The following is a 23,138-nucleotide window of genomic DNA, read 5'->3' on the forward strand; positions in this document are numbered from 1 at the left end:
TAAAAGGGTAATTTAACAGTTCTAAGAACTGACCAAAAAGTTTATTTTTGCCGCCAGGTGAGTGAAACCTTTCTGGATAGGTGTTTCATTGAAAAAGAAAAATTACCCATTTAGTGTTGCGCTGTGAATGACGCGTTGTGGGTTGACTGATGGCAGCGTTGCGTCTGATTCAACATGACAGACGCACATATTATGCATGATCAATCTCCTCTAATGGTGTGTTGTTCTGTACTCCGAATGAGTCTTTTGATTAACATCAGAATTAATGACTTGGGGCGGGGGGTGGGAGGGAGGGAGGGAGGGAGGGGGAAGGCTGGGGGACCCCTCTGGGAATGAACTTGAAGTGGGGGAAAATGACAACAAAGAATTTGTGCTTGAACTTCTATCAGTGACTAATCAACACGCCATGGTTGAATTTATCAGAGCGCAGAATAACACCATTTTTCAGTAAAAAAGGAAAATTAGTGTTTGTTATTGGACACATTAAGACAGCAGCTCCTAGGCTGGCTTCTTTTTATGTTTGGTGTCTTATGAATAAAACCCTGCTCAAACAAAGGCCTTGAACAACTTCAAAGGAAATAAATCTGAGGAAAGTCTTTGGGGGACCTTGGCGATAACAAAGTGGTGGATTGACTCTCACTGTCTGATTGGCTTTGCATTGAAGACAGACTTAGTCAGTGATAACATTAGGGCTGGGCAATAAACAATATTAATTATCAAACAGCATTGAATTTTAACACTTCGGTCAACCCGACAAAGCTTTTGAGGTAGCAAAACATGTTGGGGGTAACACCTAGAGTCATGTGAAAAAGTAGGCAGGCAAACCATTTTTATTTACCAAAAAATTATTAACAAGCTATGCTTTTAAAGTAAACATAAAAAATTACTTATTTTGACCAGAATTATTCCATAAGTCCATAATGACTTAGGCATAGTCCTTATCTTTAAACAAACACACAACACAGTGAACAAATGTTAAATAATCTTTGGAAATGTCTTCATGATAGCCTAACGAAGCAGACATCATTCACTCATTTTATACCGGAATTACACAGAACTTTATGACACTGTTTACATTATTTAGTGGACTTAATGATAGGCCTAAAGGGTTGGTGTCAACATTTATGCACTTTATAGGGAATACGATACAATGTGGGAAGCATCCTTTTTATCTTAATTTCTCAAGTATCAGAAAGTAATGGTGCTGTGCTGAACTGGCCATTTCTAGTCGGCCCATCATTAAATTAAATGATCCTAATCTTACTGATTTATTTTTCATGCATTTTAATGTGATACCACTTCTAAAAGAGGATGGAAAAATTATTGACTACTACATTTCCCAAGTTTAGCTACTATGAAGTGTGGGCATTTAGCGAGCAAATTTCTGATGATAAATTAACGCAATAAAAGATATCTGCTCAATAACTTTTTTGGGCCACAGAAGAAATCATACGGACAATTAATCCAATTTGTGTTACGCTATGAAGTAAAGTGCAGACATTACAAGGAAGATGTCTTTGACCTTGTCATGAGTCATCATACAGCAGAGACACCATAAGAATGAACGAGAAGGAGAGGCAGACAGACAGTTGGCACAACAAAGAGAGAAGGAAAGACTGGGTAGAGAGAGACAGCTAGAGAAAGAGATACACACACCAAGGGAACAGATGAATAGAGAGAGAGAAGAGGCAACGCGAAAGAGATATTCACTCGAGGTTACACCTCAGGGAGTCAGATTAAGATTCAACACCGCACACTGGAAAAAGGGAGTCGTTCACATGACGCGGGTGGGGGGGCGGTGGCTCACTTCTACCCCGAACAGCCGTCAGGGTCTTCCCTCCCAGAAAGCCTCGACGGTGGGCTCCAGACACAAGGCAAGGCTGGCTGCAGATATTTCACAGTCTGTTGAGCACCATCCTATCAGCCACCTTACTCTACAAATCAATATGTACCCAGGGATGCTCCATGGGCCCCAGTGGGCTCTGGTTCTGGATGTACTCGGTGCTCACAGACTGGGGAATTGTAACCGAGTCCCAGAATGCACCCCATGTAGAGAACAGGGTGACATTTGGGAAGCTGTCTGTTAATTATTTTGGGGATTGCTGGCCGTCTACCAGTCAAGTCTCCATGAATCAGTAAGCGGCTCAGAGACGTGTTTCCAGAAACCTCCACGTTACCCTCCAAACACCACCCTGTTCCCCATGTAGTGCACTACTCCTGACTGGGCTTTGGTGAAAAGTAGAGCACTGCATAGTTGTTAAGTTGTCATTTCAGACCCCCCCCAAACCAGTTCAAAATTCATAAGGGCCAGCCTACTGAGACAGAGCCTTTCTCTCCAAATCAAGTCCCCCACCGACCTGAAACTATTTTTTGGAGCTGGGTCTCAAGGGAAGAATAACTTGAATGGAAGACAGCAGAGGGAATAGGCTAAATCAAGTGTCTCATTTCATAGTGTTGCGATGCAGAAGGCGTTGAGGCGTATTCTAAGTCAACGCTGTATAGGATCCCTGACATATTGACAAGAGTGGACTGAACATTTCACATTTCAATGCATTACAATCCACTCACAAACCTCTGAGTGAGCGACATAATATTGCACTGAACAGCTTTAGAAATCAGAAATGACTGACTGGTCCTGCCAGTGGAATGCATAAACTTTTCCTTAACCTCAATAACCAAACTTTTATGCCAAAACTGAACCGTAACTCCTAACCATAACCCTAACCATAAGCCCAAACCTAACCCCTTAAACCGATCATAATCAGGTAGAGCACAAGGCCTCCACCGTAGCATGGGTGTGACCTGTCTCCCAAATGGCACCTTATTCCCTTCACAGTGCACTACTTTTATCCAGGGTAGGGTTCACTATATAGAGAATAGGGCCCCATTTGGAAGTCAAGCATTGAATCAATCAGAGCTCTGATGTGTCTCTTAGTGGGTCATTAACATCTAAGCTTCCTTGTTTCAAAGCATAATGACTAAACAGCCCTGAATGGCAGCGTCATGTTAGCATAAGCAGTGAATGCTACAGCTTAGCCAGAAAGGACAGAACACCATCCTCACCGTTTGAAAGCACACTGATTTATACAACTTTGTATTTGGTGGCTTGTCTGATGTTTCAACATATTCTGTATAGTCAAGCCTTATGACGAGAGCATATTTTCTATTCTAGTCATTTTAAAACACTTTACTCCGTAGTGACTTATAATCACTACATTAAAAAAAGATAGGTAAAACATCCATACATCACAGTCATTGTAATTAAATATGTAAATAAACTGCAGGGTCAGGCACTGCATTCTGACTGGCTGATTGATGTGGTATATTAAATCATAATCATATGGCATCACATCACTTTATACTGCTCTAACTGTGTTGGTAAGCGGTTTATAACAGGAATAATGCACCTCGTGGGCTTGTGGTACATGGCTTATATACCATGGTTAATGGCTGTATTTGGCCCTTAGCTGTGGTATATTATGGATACACAACAGCCCTGTATTCCTTATTGCTCAGACACTCACGTCCTTACCGTAGGTTAAAATGTACAGTGGTTTTCCGTTGGTGTCCATAGTGGTAAGGCAAGGGGCTTTGGGAGATATGGTGCCCCACCTCTGCAGCGCGGCCTCCAGCGACGGGGGCCAGTTAGTGACCACCCCTAACTGCTCCCCCCTCATGGCCAGCATCTGAGCCCCCTCCGCTTTAGGCTGGTTGGGGTCCGGCTGTTGGACTGGAGCGGCACAACATTTTACATTGCAACAACAAATACGATTTCGTTTTTAATAAATGTAATAATGAATGGGATACATAACAAAAACTGAAACATAATCAAAAAGAGAAAAGAAAATACCCTCCAGGAGCTCTTCGAAGTCGTCCACAAAGAATTCTCTTAAAGGTGGCCGTTTGGGCCTCTTCAACGTGTTTACCAGCTGCTGGATCTTGGCTGACACTCTGCCCCCTACTGGAACGCCTGTCGGGGTGAACACACGCAGATCAGTATACACACTGAGACGCCGTCGTACCACATGGGAAACACGGTCCATTTGGTCTGGCAAGGGCACGGCAAGTCTTGTCACTTAAGGGAATTCCGAGAGAAGACAGCCCACACTTCAGTGGGCAAAATGCAAAGTGTCCTCCCCACGGCACGCAGCGGAGCCGACTGTGTCCAAAACCCCATTTCCGATGACAATGAAATGGCCGTCCTGATCCAATAACAAGTCGGCCCGAAGCACTCAGCCTTCCACCAAGACGGAGAGACGGACTGCACGAGTCCGTCCTACACATCTTAATCGACACCCATACTGTCGGTAACAGCACCGACGCAGCAAGTTCCACTACGGGCAGAAAGCGATAGAGACGAACATGCCGCCAAATCAATACACATATGACAGAGACAACACGAAACGTTGTAAGAGCAAACAACCCATAAAAGCTCATAATAACCAATAGGCTTGAGATCACGTGTGACCATGGATACTGATGTTGAGAAGGGCGTATTAGTCTTCGCCAAGCCTCCCAGAGCAGCGTAACACGGTAAGCACCATCTGTGAAGCTTGGCACTTCATCTATCGAGCAGACTGTCGACACTATGCTCAACAAGTCTATTCCTCAGCACCATTGATTGAGGCATCTGACGAACAGGGTGAGGCGGCGTGCCTCGGGAGCAACAAATTAAAATAGCGCAGAGACGCAATGGTGTTCTCAATCATCTCACAGGCGCTCCTTCAGAACCAATGTCACAATCCATTTTGGGTCGGCGTTTTCGGCATCAGATGAATTCTCTTCCACTAGTGAGAGTTTTGTGAAACCTCAGATGTGCTTCCGAAAAGGAGCCATCAAAGGTTATGTGCTCAAAGAACCCGGAAAGCGAGCGACACGCTTGTGTGGAAAGGAGAGTTTCAGTTGAATTTCACGACTCCTATTAAAGTCATTTCTGGGGTATGTCATGATCTTCGTGAAAAGTAAAGTGAAGCCAAACATAATAAATCAAATGGTGATGAAGAAAAGAGCTTTCACTCACAGAATTGAATGATAACAAACAGTATGTAAAGCATTAAGCATTAGCGCTCAATTGGACTCGCTTTTCTCCTTAACAAGTGCTTTCATCAAACACAAACTGACTTGACACCTTGACATAAACATTTCAAAACAGAGGATTGGAAGTGCATACAAACATGTACTACACAGCTGTCACTGACAAGAAAGACGAGCGGAAAACTAAGTCACAGAGTAGGTACAGTCTCACACACATAGAAACAGACCGAGAGACAAAGACAACCACACACAGCGACAAACAGACAACCCAAACACACACAGATATTTACACAGACACATACACAGAGAGACTGACACAGAGACACACACACAGAGACATTTACACACAGACACACACAAACAGACATTTACACACACAGAGACAGACATAGAGAGACAGACACACACAGATATTTGCACACAGAGACACCGACACAGAGATATTTGCACACAGAGACACCGACACAGAGATATTTGAACACAGAGACACCAACAAAGAGACACCAACACAGAGAGATGCACACAGAGAGAAGCCCACAGAGAGACAGGCAGATGTCAGAGTACGTCGACTCACCATCTCCGGTCTCCATGAGCTCGGCGTTGCCGTACTTGGGCGCAGCCCTGGACGCCGTGGTGGAGCCCTGGGGTCTCTCCAGCTGGATGGAGTCGCTGGTGTAGCCGGTGACATCTGGAGGGGCAGAGTGGTTCTCTGGACGTGAGGAGAGGCAAGGTGAGGGAAGCCTGTCACTGTTACTCCCCCCTCCCCATACGGCCCCCAGCAGGCCTGAGGAAGCCACAGCTTAACCAGTAACAGGGTCACAGGAGGGGGCGGAGAGCTGGTACCCAAATGGCACCCTATTCCCTTCATAGTGCACTATTTCTGACGAGGGCCTGTAGGATTAGCGATTATTAACAATTCCTCTGCTTACCACTACCATAATGCTCTCATTGAAAGCAGCCCAAAAATAGGGAGTAGGGTGTCATTTGTGACACCAGGACTTGAGGTAAGGGCAAGGGTCAAAGGGCATACAGCAAACACAGACATACAGGCGGCAAGAAGGGTTATTTAGGACAGGGGTGGAGGGCAGGCAAACCGGTGTCCCAAAGTGAACGGCAGACAGAGTTCTATAAATGCTGACCTGAGGAGGAAGACTGTTCGGTATGTTGTGTTTGTCTTGGTATTTCCACAGACCCCTGTCATTTTCAGTAGACTTGTTATGATATCACAGCCAGTGTTTCATGTCAGCCCACTTGCATTCAGGGAGCGCACCAGCCAGGTTTGCTCTGAACCCCCTCTGTTTCCAAACGGATTCAAGGTGTTTGAAAAGAAGACAGCGATCCAAAACAAGCTTATACTTTGAGATCAGATGAGGTAAGAAAATGTCACCAGGTTTCTAATAATGAGGCATTTACAAGTTCTATATTTGAGCTAGCCAGTATTTATATTAGCAATCCTAGATTGGCCATTTTAAGGTCAGTTCTGGAGAAGCAGAAGAGGTGGACCTCCATAGAAATCTGCCACTTCAATCTGGCTATAACATAAACTTCCAAAAACGTTCACATGAAATAACTGTTGCTATTTCCGTGCCCCTCCCACGTCTCTCCACGCGTGACGTCCACACTGCACTGGGAAAGAAAATCTCTCTACTTCCATTTTCTCTCGCTGATTGACTTGAATTGCAGATTCTTTTAAGTGCCAGATGTTTTTGGAAAGTCTAATCATGCTGTGCATTTTCTCTGCCATACAGTCTGGACAGTGTCAAAAAGCATCCAGCGTTTTCCTCTCTTTGTTATATTTGCACTGATTGAAGTGGATGAGCGTGTAATATCATTCCAGACACCATAGGGAGGAGGAAACCCCCTGGAATTTCAATGAGGGCCCTTACAGTCTTTCTTTACACTCCTAATACTCTATTTCAACCTCAGCTTTTCGCGAACTCCCCTGTTGACGACCATACATAAGCTGAAGTTGATCAAACACTAGCTAGCTAGCTCGCTCGCTCACCATCCAATTGCATTCTCCAGCTCACTCGTGGAGTCACCTTGAATTAAATTCACATTTCCACCACCTTTAAGTTGGAGTTGGAACTAAAACTCACTGCAGTTTTGCTTTTAATCATTTCAACCTGTATTTCAATATTTCAGTACAGCAAGGCTGTCTTAAGAGCCTGAATTCCAGAAGGAATAATATTTAATTGGGGAATGAGTAAATTGAATTGAGCCTTTTTTTCTCTGAACTAAGAGAAATATAATTTGTTGAATTTGAAGAGACTTGGAAATTGAAATTAATATTTTAAAATAACAACAAACAGGAACTGAATTAAAATGTACAGTATACTTAAGTATTAACCCAAAACCTGATCAGGGCTTATGAAGCATGAGAGCCTAATCATATAGACAATCAAATTGAGAAAACTTCCTTTCAGTAACCTACAGGAGTTTCCCAAATAAGACATTAAGCATCTACAGATTAAAGGACTTGGAATGTGTCATTAGCTTTCATCATTTTGTTGGCTGCATCCAAAATGGCAACTTATTCCCATAAGGCTCCGCTTAAAAGTGGTGCGCTATAAAAGGAAAAGGTTGTCATTTTCTATGCAGATATAATGCTGCCCCCAGTGTCTCTGAGAGGTTATGGCCATGCCAAAGTTCTGCGGAGCCCACTGGGTTAAACAAGACTCACATCTACAATGTCACACCAAGGACGACATCACTGCAATGTTTTCTGTCTCCCCCTCTCTCCCTCCCTCTGACTGCTGTCAGAATAAGCCGGTAGCTTCTTGCGTAACTGTGGAGAAGGCTAAATAACTAAATGAAGGATAAATAAATGTCATATTTCCAATGCCCTCAGAATAGTATGAGGGAGAGAGAGACCGGGGGATAGAGACGGAGAGTTGGAAATAGAGAATACTTATCTGTGACTGAGAAGACTGAGTGCTTCGCTAGCTGGCTACCAGCAGGAATAACAGAATGTTTTCTCCAGACACCACTTGCATACACTGGTATTGGATTGGCTTGAATACATTGATATCGGATTGGTTTGAATACATTGATTTCGGATTGGCTTGAATACATTGATTTCGGATTGGCTTGAATACATTTGGTATTGGATCGGCTTGAATACATTTGGTATTGAATCGGCTTGAATACATTTGGTATTGGATCGGCTTGAATACATTTGGTATTGGATCGGCTTAAATAAATTTGGTATTGGATCGGCTTGAATACATTTGGTATTGGATTGGCTTCAATACATTGATTTCAGATTGGCTTGCATACACTGATATCGGACTGGCTTGCATACATTGATACTGAACCAAACCATAAGCACGTCAGTGAAATAAGATGGGAGGGAGCACATACTACCTGTCCAGCAGTGGCTGAGCAAAAAGACTGACATGGCAGGCTAGAAAGCTTTTTGATGAGCAACTATCTCCGTATCCCAAATGACACTTACTTAGTACTCTACCTTTTCCCCGGGGCACTAGGGAACCAGGTTGCATTTGGGCTTTGGCAAACCTTAGTATAACCTATGAAGACTATCTGCGACACGACTAACCAAGCCTGCTAGATAATGAATCCCATTTCCACAACTACAACACCCATAGAGGAATACTAACGAGGTACAACTAGGTTCAGTGACAGCAGGGGAATGCAGAGGGACACACAAATGCAGCCCCAACAGGTCACCAGACCGACAACGTTGCAGCAACAGAGTGGTCCCTGAACGCAACCACAGGTGGCTAAACTTGATTACATTAGGAATGGGAACCCTTCCAGAAAGCTCCGAATGGCAGCTCCGGTGTTCCAAAATGTCAGCATAATGGTTGACTCAGGGTATGGATTTTGTTTTCAGAACATCTATCTCCTTCGACTTATTTTTTCAAGTCATAAGATAAAATCTGAAGGACAAGTCATTTCACTAATTAACCCCCTCCCCTCCCCCCTGTAGAACTGTGATTGCTGGAATAATTAATGGGTTTCCTTCAAAGTGTTCAACACTTATACTTTTTAAAGGTCTATTTTCTGGGGGTTCTATGCTATATGGACAGGAAAGTAGGTGAGAAGGTTCTGGACTTAATCTTATTCTAAAGCACTGCATGAGCACTGGAAGCAGCAGCTGAGACTACAGGACCACCCTAAGACACTTCACATAAAACACTGGCACCTGCCTGAAGTTCAGATTTAAAGTGTGTCAGCAACCCCATATAAGGGTCTATATCCAGGGGGACGACAAAATGCAGACAAAGCAGACAGCACAAACACTGAGCAGCAAGCACCACCTCCACATAACATGGGTCAGAGATGAGAAACGTTGTCACCGACAATCCTGCCAAGCAAATAAGTGCATGTTTTACGTCAACGTCTCGGCTCTCGTTTACCAAGGTTCATTCACACGCTCTGTGAGCCCGGCCCTCGTCAGCCAAAGCTGTTGGTTAGCTAGCATCACATCTCCAACTGAAGCTGAGGGAATAGCTGAGAGAGACACCACTTTGCCAATGAACGCCACACTTGATTATCACAAAGCGAATGGGGGCTTGAACGAGACGGGGAGCGAAGGCGGGGTCGGGTTGCCTGGCGCCTGGGCACTCTGGGATGGCTCCAATACTGACCCTGCTGCTCCTGGGGGGGCGGCCGCCAGACGAGCTCCGGTCCGCCCGATCCGAACTCACAGGACCACCGGACTGCGGCGCCGGGACCTGAGTTCCCGTTCTCTACCGTGACTGGGACCGGATGGCTGGGGGGGGCCTTCCTAGTCTTCCTCTTCAGAGAGAGGTGAGCAATTGGCCCTGCATGTGAGGAGGAGGAGGGGGGGGAAACCAGACACCTTAAACCCAGACTACGGCAAGCACACAGGGCCAAACCAAATGGACGGATGAAGGGAAAGCCACTCTGCAGGACCTCTCAGCAAAAACAAGCATCAGCAATGTGGACGCAGGGAAAGACATGACACCCTGCCCCCATCATAGTGCCCTGGATAAAAAGAGTGCACTGGATAGGGAATAGGGTGCCACTTGGGATGTAGACAAAGCTGGGCATGGAGAAAAGCAACTTATCTTCACGGGCAGACAGAACCAGCCTGACTGGTGAAAGGAAGGCGGGATTGAAAGGCTATTCCCTCAGCCCCCCACCCACCCCCGCACACACGGACACACAGGGGAACTGCTTTGTTTTGAACTACAACTACAGCAAAGAGGAAAACAGAGCCGCAACCTTCTCTCACACACAGACACACACACAGATATCTTCTGAAATACCCAGGACTGAGCTCCAGCCGGTTTGTGAGGAATATACACACACCATGCAATGTTGTGACAACAGAATGCTGCATAATTGTCACGGAACCACCTATGAAAATCACTGAGGACCATTGAGAGTTACCCATATCGTTGAGAAACGCGATAGCTGTCATGAAACGTCCGAGCTGAAAGCGGGCCATTATACGTTGTCTATACTTAACGAGTTTGACACACTTCTCATTTCCCTATTCAACTCAAGTCCACCACGTCACGGTGTCACACCATTGCATTTAGCGCCGCCTCAAAGCGCCATGTAACAGGGATAATGACAGCAGAACTGGCCCAAACAACACAGGATAAGCATCGCGCCTGGAGGACTTTGGTCTCTCTTCGCTGAGCAGAAGAGGCCAATCAGCAGTCGGTTTCTAGCTGTGTCGGAGGCCCGCAGCACCTGCATCCCCTCTTTTAAGGCTGGTGGGGGTGTGTGGGAGTTCTGTTGTCTCTGTGGTGTCTCAGAAAACATTCAAACAATGTCAGAAGCGTGAAGAGCAACCAGCTACAGGAACAGCTTAAACAACAGTGGACCGTGCAGAGCAGCACCTCATGGTCTAAGGTTTTCTGCATGCCTGCCCTGAGTGCTGTTATTTGTAGTATTTGTGTCAATCCGTTGTCAGTTATTATGCGAGCACAGCAATGAGGTTGACTTGGTGTGTCATACAGATGGCCAAGGATAGACTACAGCCAGCCACCTCCATGGGGGGGACCCCACTCCGCTCCAAACAAGACGCATCTGCTGGAACTGTTCATCTGGAAGTGCATTTATAGGATTTACTCACCACATATCACAAGGTCATATGCTCACCAGCCATCACATATTTACAGTATGTATCTCAACGTAGATTTTCGATTCTACCACTAGCAGAACTATAAAACCAAGTAGAATCATAGTTTCTGATAAGTCATTTTGGATACATCCACGAATCCGTCCTGTGTAAGTCACACACACTGAAATGTCCTGACTGACCCAAACATTAAAACTAAGAAGATTTCAACTAGAGACGGAAAAAGGGCCCGGGGTTGCATGCAAAGAAGTGAATATTGTCCCAATTGATGTGTCGCAGGCTTGCTTTGAGTTCAGCGTCGTGGCTGCATGCCTTACTGAAGGGAAGGATGAGGGTACAGCAGGATGTGTGATGCTGGCGTCCGCAGGGTACATACACACACGTGCTAGACAGCACCCGCATGCATGCACACACACACACACACACACACACACCCTGGGAGAGCTGTTAGAGAAAACCTAGGAGAGAGTTCAGTAATGGAAACCCACAGAGACAGAGTTGAGAGCGTTTGGGCGGGTTTTACCTGACTTCCCCAGATGCGTCTGGCCCATAACGTCTGCAAGCCGGCCTGCCGCCCCGCTCCCTCCGCTCTGGGTGGAGGAGGACGAGGTGGTGGAGGACGAGGTGGAACCGTGGATTGCCCGACTGATCCAGTTCTCCATGTTGATGCTTCCCTGGCTGGAGGTGGGCGTGCCCTCGCCCTGCATGGAGCCCTCGCCGTCCGAACCCGAAGACGTGTCTGGGGTGATGGAGGACAGCGGAAAGGGGGAAGAGAGTTAGACACATGGACACCTAAACAGGCGCACCGTGAGTGGGGCCGATTCAGGAAGTGGTTTGAATGATGGAATCCTTCTTAAATGTTACGTCTTTAAATTAGCTTTTTTTACATAGACTTTTTACATTACGGTAAAGAACTAATGGGCAGCATTATTAATGAAAGAGCAGTTGGTTGGATTTAAACCTATGATGCAGTGGAAGCAGCAGCTTAAACCACCAGACCACCATAATGTATATGTAAATGGTTAATCAATCAATTACGCAGTGCCTGACTCCTGCCTGCCTGAGAATCCTTCCTGGACAGAAGCTCATGGCATCTGTGATCCAAACTGCTACCACACTACAACATGCTTCATCTGTCATGGACAGACTATTTAAAGGAAAACATTTCTAGTGCCTTGGAACAGCTTCCCCTGAGACAGAAGCATGGCTGATGGTCAGCCCACAGTAGATCCCCCACCATTCTACAGACACCTGTAACTAGTACGAATTACTTCAATTCATGTTATGTATCAAAAACATTTAAGTTCACATGTCTACAAAGAATTATGTTATTTTGTCAAAGAGTGCCACCTCTGAGACTTGACAGCCATCTGTGAAATATACAGCCCTACTGATCCTCGTCAACTGAAGAGTTACCAATCTCTTGGCCAATGTCAGTGAAAAAAAATAGGATTTTTGGAAAGATGCTCTTTGAAAGTCTGGATAAACATTACACAGAGTCAATTCAAATGACATGTCTGGAAACCTACTTCAAGGTCATAAAATGAAGTCTCATGTTGGGTTAGCCACTTCTCTTTATGTCACTGTTGATCTTGGGACCGGTCACCAAAATAACTCATACATAAGAATGGTTGGGCCTTTCCCACAGATTTGGACTCCAAACAGTGTCACTGTAACGTTTTCTGAAACTTAGGACGCAGTTTAGAATGATGATCAATTGAGACATGCTATTTGTAATCCAATACAAATTTATAAACATTTTCATTAATCAAAAAACTACATAAAACAAAATAGAAAATTCACGCGGCACAGAGGTTTGTTATTATATTTGAAGCTTCTTATAAAATGAGTAAATTGAAGTCGATCCAGTTGTTGCCACAATATGATTACCCATTGCTGCAGACATAGTGACAGACTTACTATTTCCTTGAAAATATATATAATTAATGCTCTTGTTGACATCTACATGTTTCTTAATAAAATTAATTGTTTAATCTCTGCTTATGGTGGAAAAAAAGCAACCACAACATTTCTAAAGGTCAACTGCTTAGTAAAGGTTCTTGGTTTGCTAACCCTTCCTTGGCATTAACAGGTAGACCAGACCAGTCATTACCAGGAACATCTGACACTGTTTGAGCTCACAGGTCTTGAGATGCGCCACATGAGCAAATGTTTAGAGGTGTACGCTCTTTACGCCACATGAGCAGATGTTTAGAGGTATAAGCCCTTTACTCCACATGGGCAGATGTTTAGAGGTGCTCTGTCTGTCTGATAGTCTATAGCTTTATATGGGATGTGTGTGAAGCTTTTTGCGATGAATGATCAAGATCACAAACAAACAGCTTTAGGATGTGTTTGTTTTAAATAGATTTCCCTCATAATTAGCATGATAACCATATTGTTTCAAATTGCACAGCCTATCAACTTGAGTATAGAACAGGGGGCAGCCCTACTTCATTCTCATGGTACAAAATTGTTGAGAAAAACCAATTGTATGAAAGTAAAGAGACTGTGCTACTGTTTTTCCAAGGTTTGTAGATGTTCATCTCATCTTGTTTGCAGTGTAGCATCCACACAGGATCTGCTGAGCATGATGGCATGTTAATAGAAAATGCTAGGTAAAAGTAGTTTTTAAAGTAAGCAACAGATTAGATATCCAATATTCAGATTATAAAACAAAAAATATCAACAAAGATTTCCTTAAACAAATTCTGCTGAAAGCAACTACTAACAACACAATCTCTTCAAGAGTGAGACCCAAGAATGATACATCTACTGTAGCCACCATACCATATAAAGTGTGAAAATGTGCTTCCCAAAATATACCATGATAATGTCCTTCTTAAAAATAAATGACGCCAGAGGTTGATTACGAATGAAGCAATCAACACTGATTTTGTACTTTTCGATTTAACGTTTTGCGCTGTCAAAGGGTGCTTGTTGCTATCTCATTAACACACACAGGAGTTGAAAGGTACACATCAGTAACTTTGGTGTTCTCCCAAAAGAAGAAAGCTGACCTTGAAGAATACTGCTGCTCTCACTAATGTGAAGGTCAAAACTACTAGAGTCGAGCATTGCGAAATGAATGTCATTAACTGGTTATAGGAAAAAGCTGACCAAAAAAAAAAAGAGATACAATCACTCTCCTACCTGAAATTTCATTGAGGATACTGTTCACCTCATTGGGAAAATAGAAATACAAAGAAATCATCAGATGGTATTCCTTAAAGCTATCAACAGTGTCCCTCAAGATAATCAGATTATTATTATAACAAGAATATGTTGAACTTTTGTAACTCACACAGTCTATGTGTGGAGGATCAAGAATCCAGAAAACTGACAGTAGTCAAGGTTTAAACCAAATGAATCCACCAAATCATCAACTGATTACCGTCTCATTAGACACCCTAGTCTCTGATGTAAAATTTCAGGAATTTTCAATAACCTAAATAAAAGAGTTTAAAAATAACAGAAGTGTAGCAACCAAGAACTTATGTCCGAAGAAGCAAAATGTAATTGTTATATTACTATTCAAACTGGATAATATCTATATGGAGAAAGATAATGGAGTGTATATGAGAGCCAGAGCAAAATGGATAGCAAAAAAATTACAACATCAGGAAAATAATTCAGTCAACAACCCACAACCCTTCTAAATAATAGAAAAACTCATTGTCTATGTACATGCACCCAAACAAAGGAGCAGTATTTCCCCGCATCGTTAGTGAACCAGTCAGGTCTTTTGAAGTTCTATCCATAGTAAAATCCAGCTATTATACCTGTAGAATGAGGACATAACTGGTGATTACAGCTTCATTGTATGTTTAGATTTTCTGGACTCTTTTCATATGCTTTTAAACATTTAGGGTTTAACTGGTAATGTTACACTTTTTTATCGTAATCCCTAAATATTTGTCTGTGTCATTGACTGGGATGCCATATCATGAACTGAGGGTTGTGTGTAGTACTAAGCTCACACCTATTCATATTGGGCTGTGAGGCATTTGAGGATGTATATAATGCTAAGGCCAGTCAGTGTCAGTCTTTGTTTTAAGAAACAGAGCTGCCATCACTAACAACCTACCAAAAACACTCAAGAGCCTCATTGTTTTTGATAATAATGGAAAACATTTCAGTTGCTATAAAAATAAGAGACGTTGAGCAACCCAGTCTTCAACCCAATCTTCAAGGCAAAGGGTGGCTGTTTTGAAGGTTCTAAAATAAAAATGAATTTTGATTAATTTAACACTTTTTTGGATTCTACACAATTGTGTTATTTCATAGTTTTGATGTCTTCAGTATTATTCCAAAATGTGGAAAATAGTGAAAGTAGAGAAATCCGCTTGAGTGAGTAGGTGTCCCCAAACCTTTGACTGATACTGTATTATGGGAAAAGCAAGTCCCCAGTAATACAGTGGACATCCAAACCCCATTTGACGCTGCCACAAATACTGGCTGAGGATCAGACATTGTCACAGGCAGGTACATCATTCCAAGTACCAGAGTAATGACTAAACCCCAGCCACTTGCTCTGCCGGGCAAAAACGGAGGAAGGTCAAAGGTCAAGAAACTGAATGAAGCAGTTGACAAGGGCCTGACTGAACAGAACCAGTTGTACCATTACGCTTCGATCTCGTATCCACACTTTAAAGCCAGATAAAAGGCTGCCCTAACTGCAGTCACTGTCAGAGTTCACCAGCAAAACAATTCCCAGTGAACCTCTGCCAACAGCAAAAGCGGATTGGACAGTTGGGTTTCATGGAATAACGAAGCACAGCTGCATGTAGCCGAGAAGGAAATGTCTGTCATATCTTCCACTAAAGTCTGGAATACACTCAGTCACGCGTACCCAACACTGAGCAGATTTGCTGCTGAGGGTGTACTAGTGTCCCCTGCAGCAGTTTTTTTAGCACCAGAGGGTGTATATTTAGACTTCATTGCTACAATGTTTGACAAGTTCTTTGAAATCCCATGTTCTTAAAAAGCAACATGCCCTTTTGTCCCCTTTAATGAGACATAATTTATATAAATGGCGGGTAGCATATTGTAAATAAAAATAAACAAGTCCTTCAGCTACATATTAAGTTGGTATGTTGTTTTTACCAAATACTAAGTATATTCAGAAACACATACCAAAGAAAATACACATTTTTACTACTTATTTCAAATACTTCCAACAAAGAATTAAGTGACAGTACATTTTCCAAACTGTATTTTGAAATACATTACATTAAAATACTTTCAAAGAAAGGTGACTAAAACGTTTATTGAACCCTGTTCTGATTGAGGTACAGCCTGAAATCTGACTGGCCAGCTGTGTATAGAACACTATTTAATGGGCACAGCTGCACACAGCACTCTTTGTCCTGGACACTCTGTGCCATGCCAAAAACAGGAAATGATGCAAAACACCTCAACTTAAGTTGCGTCTCCACAGCCCTATTCTGATATTTTTTTTCCCAGAAGTTTCTTACCCATGACATAATTTGCTAAACATCCCAATTCATAGAAAAATATACATACAAATTGGGCTCCTGTGTCAATGCAGCCGTGATGCGTCAGTATGGCTGCTTGATTCTCTCTGGTGAAATGAGAACGATATTTCTCTTTCAAAGTGGACCAAAATGGCATGTGCTGAACATCATGTTAAAGAACTAACCTATTGGCTCTTGGGGCTAACAGTGCAAACAATGCTGGATGTGAGCTCCAGTTGTACCACTTTTATCCGGCTCTCTGGGGTCTGAGTGACAGGCTCAGCTCAAGCAGTGCTAAACTAAAATCCGCTCAGAGGCTGAAGCCGGCAGGGGCCAGCTCCACGTGTTGACCATGGATACAGGCTGCTGCCAGGCAACCGCCAAAATATACTTCACAAGTTCTCTCTCTCACACACAACACACACACACACACACACACACACAACATACCCCTCAGGCAAGTCTTTGATTAGCCCCAAAAGACTAAGCCCAATAGGGATTCTCAGCACATTTAATGATGACGTCAACAGAGCATGTCAGTGGAAGGACATCAGCGTGCGTGTGTGCACAATGCAGGTATGGGAGTGTGAACGCGTGTGAGAGCTGACATGTAATCCTATTTTGGGAAACTAATCCATTTGGATGGATTAGTGACCAATTCAAACTGATCTTAATATCGTTTTCAGATGTCGGACAACAATTGAAGTTCTTTGTAGCCGTTCTTAGGCTAACATCAAGGGCAACTTAAAGCACTGTTGGCTGAGGCTTCTGAGATAAGAGGTTGTGGTACTGCATTAATGTGCATACACACATTGGCTGAATTCAGTTGTTTCACATCTTGTCCATCCATAAGAATGATTACCACAGCTGAAACATTGTGTTTTGTACACATGCCATCCCCCATTATTACAAAAACACAGTCTGCTTGCTTTCATTCATTTCCCCTGATCTCCAGAACATGCCGAAGATGACACCCTTAGACAGACTTGAGTTGCATCCCAAATCCCTGGGTCCCTAGTGTACTCCTTAAGATCAGAGACAAGTAGTTACAAGAGGGGCACTACATAGGGAAATGGGATACATTCCGAGACAAAGACATAAAAAAATAAATAAAAAAAGAACTATAATAATCACAAAACAAATTAATTACAAAGACAGACTTCGAGTCAAAGAAGAAAGAATCCAATATTTGCATGGCATTGGAAGGCTGTGCAGGGATAGCCTGCACCAGTGGAATACTGCTGCTTTCCTCGCATGGTATGATGTGTTTGTTTGCCAGCTGTCCCTGGATGCCCCCAGCCTCCCAGGCAGTCAGGCACGAAGACGACCAGAGTGCTTTGTCACTGTTCATTTACCCTCAAGGGGCTATTCACTCAGCCAAGAACTGTGCCTTCCTGCGGATTTAGAAACATCCGGAAACGGGAATTGGGAATGGGTGACAATCACGTGTTTGTGTGAGTAGTAATGGGCTCACTCTACCCATCGGAGGACCTGTCTTTGTCAGTCATCCGTGTCCTGTGTTTGAGGGTTGCACAATCCTCTTGCCACCTACATCTCACTGGACTGATGGCTTTCATTTTACTCTGGTAACAGATTACTCTTGTTCCTACTCTCGCTTGTTCATTTAAAACAGAAGCAACATTTGCAATGACCTGTCTTGCTCACGCTGGATCCCTGAAGAATTGTTAAAAAAAATATTGCAAGTCAGAAAATATATGGGACATTTGTCTACTACAGTATTTTAGCGTTAGTGTCTTTCATTAATATAAAAAAAACAATTTCTACTCAACTGACAATCCAGATGTTGTGTATAAACACAAATCAATTTAAATCCCACTGTGAAGCAACAATACGTGAAAGAAACCAAGTGAGCTAATTGTATCCACTGTGCAAATGGGTCAAATTAGCTCTCACTTTTGACTTGTTGGTACAACCAAACATGCTAACACATCCAGTACAGCTAACCAAACAAACTAACATATCCAGTATTGCTAACCAAACATACAAACATAACCAATATAACCAACCAAACAAACTAACATAACCTGTATATCAAACCAAACAGACTAACATAACCAGAATAGCAAACCAAACAAAATGAATAATCAGTAAAGCTAACCAAACAAAATAACCATCCTACTCATTCTTAAACATAAACAAGAAATAATAATTTACCCCTGAGATTCTATTGCAAAGAAATATAGAACTCTGACACTCAGTGATCCATCAGTAAGAGTTAATATCAGGCGCTGCATGAATATCAACAAATCCCATACAGAAGTAGACTATTGGTGTGGTGGTGCTAACATGATGTTAATATGCAGCTCACATGTTAACATGAAGACGAACATCATGGACTCTCACTTTAAACACAACTCATACCACTGACATGCTGGGCCCTCCTCGACCTCGTGGTCAATGTACTGTTGCTAACAGTTTGCTAATAGCTTCCTCCACTGACAGTTCACCTAGCCCAACACTGGGTGCAAACTCACAGCCATAAACAATAACCACAGATCCCAAATACTGTAGCAAGCTTTTCCATATATAGTGCACTACTGACAAAAGTCAATGAGCATGATCAAATGCAGTGTGCTAATAAGGTGCTGTTTTTGATGCATCTAAAGTATGGAGTTCAGCTTCTGAAAGTTTGAAAGAGGTGACTGAAATAGGTGGCATTTATATCTACCCTAAAAGGTCCCAATGGCTGCTCATTATTTAGCTGTTTTCAACCAGTATATGTGCAACAGCTTACAAATACACTGAATGACACCTCTGCTCATCAGTTACATAATGTCAATACTGGCTTATTTCTAGCCTTCAAACATCTGCTCCTTTCATTGACAGGATGTTGACGTTTGATCGATAACTGTCTCTAGAGTGCCATCGACTCTACTTAAGTGTTCATTCACTGTTTTCTAGGACGTACAATATATACCTGCCTGACTATATATGTGTACATATTATCAATACACGATAACCTAATTATCTTTAAACCTCATTTACCCCGTAAAACTGAGTGACAAATTCCTTTAAATAACATAGAAAAACAACTTTTTGTATTTCACAGTGGAATGGAGCTTTGGCTGATAGTGACATCAGATGTGTGATGGATCAAGGCTTCTCCAAACCAGGCTGACTGAGCTAAGTGACTGGCTGTGATGCCATGCATGCTTCTGCGGTCTCCCTGGTTGACACAGCTGAGGAGGAGATATCACGCCAAACACACATTTGGAGTGAGAAATGGCTGCATGGTGTTAGTGAAGGCACAGTGGTGGGGCCTTTCCAGCAGTACAGGGGATGGTTCTCCCCTTACCAAGAGATCCAAGATTAGCTTTCTCTCCCTTGAACCTAACCTTAACCATTAGATGGGGGAAAATACCAAAGCAACACAAAAATCACATGCTAGGGGCAATTTCACCCGAACCTTATCGGCGCCCACACACCACAGAAACACTACACACATACGGAGTGGAGTCTACCAGTCCCAGGGAGCTATAAAATTACCTTGGTGTCCTATATGTTGCTCACCTGGGGGAGTGTAGGCATCCATGGAAGTCTGCACGACCAGGGAGCGCCGCTTGGAGGGCATGGGCACTGCCATCTTACCGCGCTCCTTGTGTTTGGCCAAAGCAGCCTGCACCGCCTCTGTGTGGACATCTGCAACGCAAACACACACACACACACACTTTTAGGACAAGACTCCCATCTGAGCGTTTATATCAGGTCATTCAAATTAGTCAGTGTAACTTACATTAGGACAAATGGCAAGGTGTTAATCTCAAACACTGTAATGAGTACAGCTTGAATGGCAGTATATGTGCGTAGTATATGTGCATAGTATATGTGCGTTAGTATAATGCAGCTAAAGTTATGTTTTCTGATAATGCTCTTTTAATAAAAACATAGACATCTTATACACAGCACAGGGAATAGAGTTCTGTTTGGGACACGTCCAAAGTCTATGTAGTTGTCAGAGATACATTAATTCAACATGAATCCTGTTTTCAGAGGGGCCGGTGAGTCTGTTGTCTGCTCCCTCGATGGCCAGGGCTGAATAATGTCCCCATAATGTCCTCCGACATCTGGGGCTTAATGTGAGATCATTGCGTTCTGGCCCATTGCAGATGCAAAAATTATCAGCATCAACAACAGGGTGAAAGGCTATGCACTAGCGAAATACAACAGAAGACATGATTCAACACGACCCCATGATCCAGCCTCTTACATGGTCCAGCCTCTGCAGACCAAAGTGCTGGCGTGTTACATTGGGTGTTGTATCACGGCACCAAATCAACGCAGGATTTCAATGTGAATTTGGCAGTAGTGGTTACTACAGGCTCTAGTTAAAGATGGTTGCCAACTGGAGCACAGCAAGGACTGGTGTGAAGCTGAGTCTGTAGATCTGTGTTTTCCAAACGGCAACCTATTCTCTCCACCATTCATTGGGTAGCTTGGTCTATATGGGGTAATATGGGGCCATTTGGACCGCAGACAAAGTGTGTTACTTAGACAAGGATGGAATGCTGCTGGGCCAGAATCTGAAGCTGGGATTTTGAGGCAGTATCATTTGTATTCAGACCAGGGAATGATAACCCTTTTGATTGATAGAGAGAGACGAAAAGGGAGAAAAACTGAGGGAGAAAAAGGGAGAGGGGAAAGAGTAAGAGAGGCATTGAAAGAAAGCGATAGAGTGGCAGAGTGCAGTAATGAAGCAAGCTGTTGAGCCGATAACGACATAAGAATGATAAACAACAGCACTGGCCAGGAAAGGCTTTAAGCTGTTCTTTATGCTATTAGCAGTAAGACTGAGAACATAAAACAGAGCTTGTGGTAATGTGTATGCATTTCGTTACCTCAAACCCAGAAATCCTACGTGGTGGTAAAAAAACAGAATAAAAAACATCACCACTGGTCCATCACCACTATAAAGTCTCTAAGCGTTTCCATCTGAGATTTAGACCAAAACTTGATACCCGAAACAAGCGCACTCAATAAAAAGGAGAATGGCATGCCGAGCGCGTGAGACGACCTTTGTTTTATCACGTGCATGTGCGTCGCGAGGAGAGTCTGCTGTACCTGATCTGTAGCGCTCGTCCCGGGAGCCAGAGGAACGCCGACGGTGGTATCTGGAGGAAGAGCCAGGGGTGACGGGTGTTCTTCTCTCGTGGGGCGCAGACGGGTCCATCCCTGAGGGGCGGGACGGAGACACGAGGGTCAACCACTTTGGTACAAGCTAACCTATCTCAACAGATGGGAAAATGGCCAATTAGAGATGAGACTGTGAAAACAATGCTCCGCATTGTAAAGATGGACACAAAGTAAATCCAGGTTGGTTTTCATGTCCAGTCTGTTTTTGTGTTCCATTCCATTTCTGTTATTTAGCCAGTGCTCTCGTGTCCAGAGCAACCGACAGGAGCAATTAAGGCAACAAGGTCAGCTCCAGGGAAATAACAGAAAATATTTCACCTTGTGGGTCTGGGAATTTGAACCAGCAACCGGGTTGCGTAACACTTTGACAAATCCAATCTGTCAACCACTGCTGTTTCAATGTGTTGTGTCTTTTGTACATGAATTGTATTTTGTCCATGTGCCGTTTTTGTTGTATGCCTCCTCATCTAAAAGAAGTACACATGGAATCTGCTACATACAACATTGCTTCAATAATCACATTTGAAACCAAAAAAGTGAATGCACTTTGGTTATGATAACCAAAGTCATGAATAGAATAAATGTTCTACTTTAAGCTTTTAATTCCTTGTGATGGTAATCAAATGAAGAACAATCAAGATGTCAACTTCACAAACCCAAATTTCCACTGCAAATAACTGGTTTACCAAGACAATAAACCAAGCTTAAAACTCACTATATTTTCCTATATTTTCCAGTGGTATTAATTGTGACAGTAACTTTAATTTTGGCAGGCACCTCAACTCAACTCCATTTCACAATAGATACATCCATGGATATTATTAGCCACTTTTTCAGCCTGCCTGGGAAGGGACTGTTATATTCAGTTTAAACAGAGGGTCTCCTAAATTAACCCTGGTTTCCTATTAAATCCATCTGGTGACAGTTTCACTCAGTGTCTCACCCCCACAGCCCCCCCCTCCCCCATTCCAAAACAGCCCACTGCATACAATAATTTCATCCAGAGTGCCAGGTGAAATGTATTACTAGTATAGGACTACAGTGTGATGTAGGGAGCAAAGTGCAGTAGGGGATGTGAACAGCCTTTCATTGCCAATTACAGCATAGTGGCGATTACCTGCTACTCCTGAACCTCACCATGGGGCTCTCTGGAACAAACCACTTTCAGGGTAAGGAATGGGCTGTGGACAGAAACCACGCACACGCAGACACACATGCACAGAGACCCCACCTACACAAGATAAAGTTCGGAACAATGACTCACTAATAGCTGCTGGTCAGTACTCAGATAGCTTGACAACAGAACTACATATGTGACTGAAGCCACAATTGCTCTAGCTAAATCTCCTATATCTTCATAACCACATACAACTCCAGGAGGTGAATCTCACATT

General features: G+C 43.3%; 1 protein-coding gene across 15 annotated transcripts in view; it reads right to left on the reverse strand.

Annotated features, from left to right (window-relative positions):
• The window catches only part of LOC105017907 (disco-interacting protein 2 homolog C), a 170,203-nt gene that overhangs the window by 58,638 nt on the left and 88,427 nt on the right, over positions 1-23,138 (reverse strand). For 7 of the 15 annotated variants that reach the window (XM_020045422.3, XM_020045423.3, XM_020045421.3 and 4 more), the window contains exons 3-9: positions 21,673-21,783; positions 20,101-20,253; positions 11,640-11,855; positions 9,648-9,824; positions 5,609-5,743; positions 3,851-3,970; positions 3,533-3,730 (exon numbers count right to left, since the gene is read on the reverse strand). In XM_020045422.3, the coding sequence (XP_019900981.1) occupies positions 3,533-3,730; positions 3,851-3,970; positions 5,609-5,743; positions 9,648-9,824; positions 11,640-11,855; positions 20,101-20,253; positions 21,673-21,783 (1,110 nt within the window). Of the gene's footprint in view, positions 1-3,532; positions 3,731-3,850; positions 3,971-5,608; positions 5,744-9,647; positions 9,825-11,639; positions 11,856-12,645; positions 12,852-20,100; positions 20,254-21,672; positions 21,784-23,138 lie in introns of those variants that run through there. The other 8 variants (XM_020045428.3, XM_020045426.3, XM_034290886.1 and 5 more) reach the window with 6 other exon arrangements.

The sequence above is a fragment of the Esox lucius genome, chromosome 3 (genome assembly GCF_011004845.1).
Source record: "Esox lucius isolate fEsoLuc1 chromosome 3, fEsoLuc1.pri, whole genome shotgun sequence".
Classification (NCBI taxonomy): Eukaryota; Metazoa; Chordata; class Actinopteri; order Esociformes; family Esocidae; genus Esox; species Esox lucius.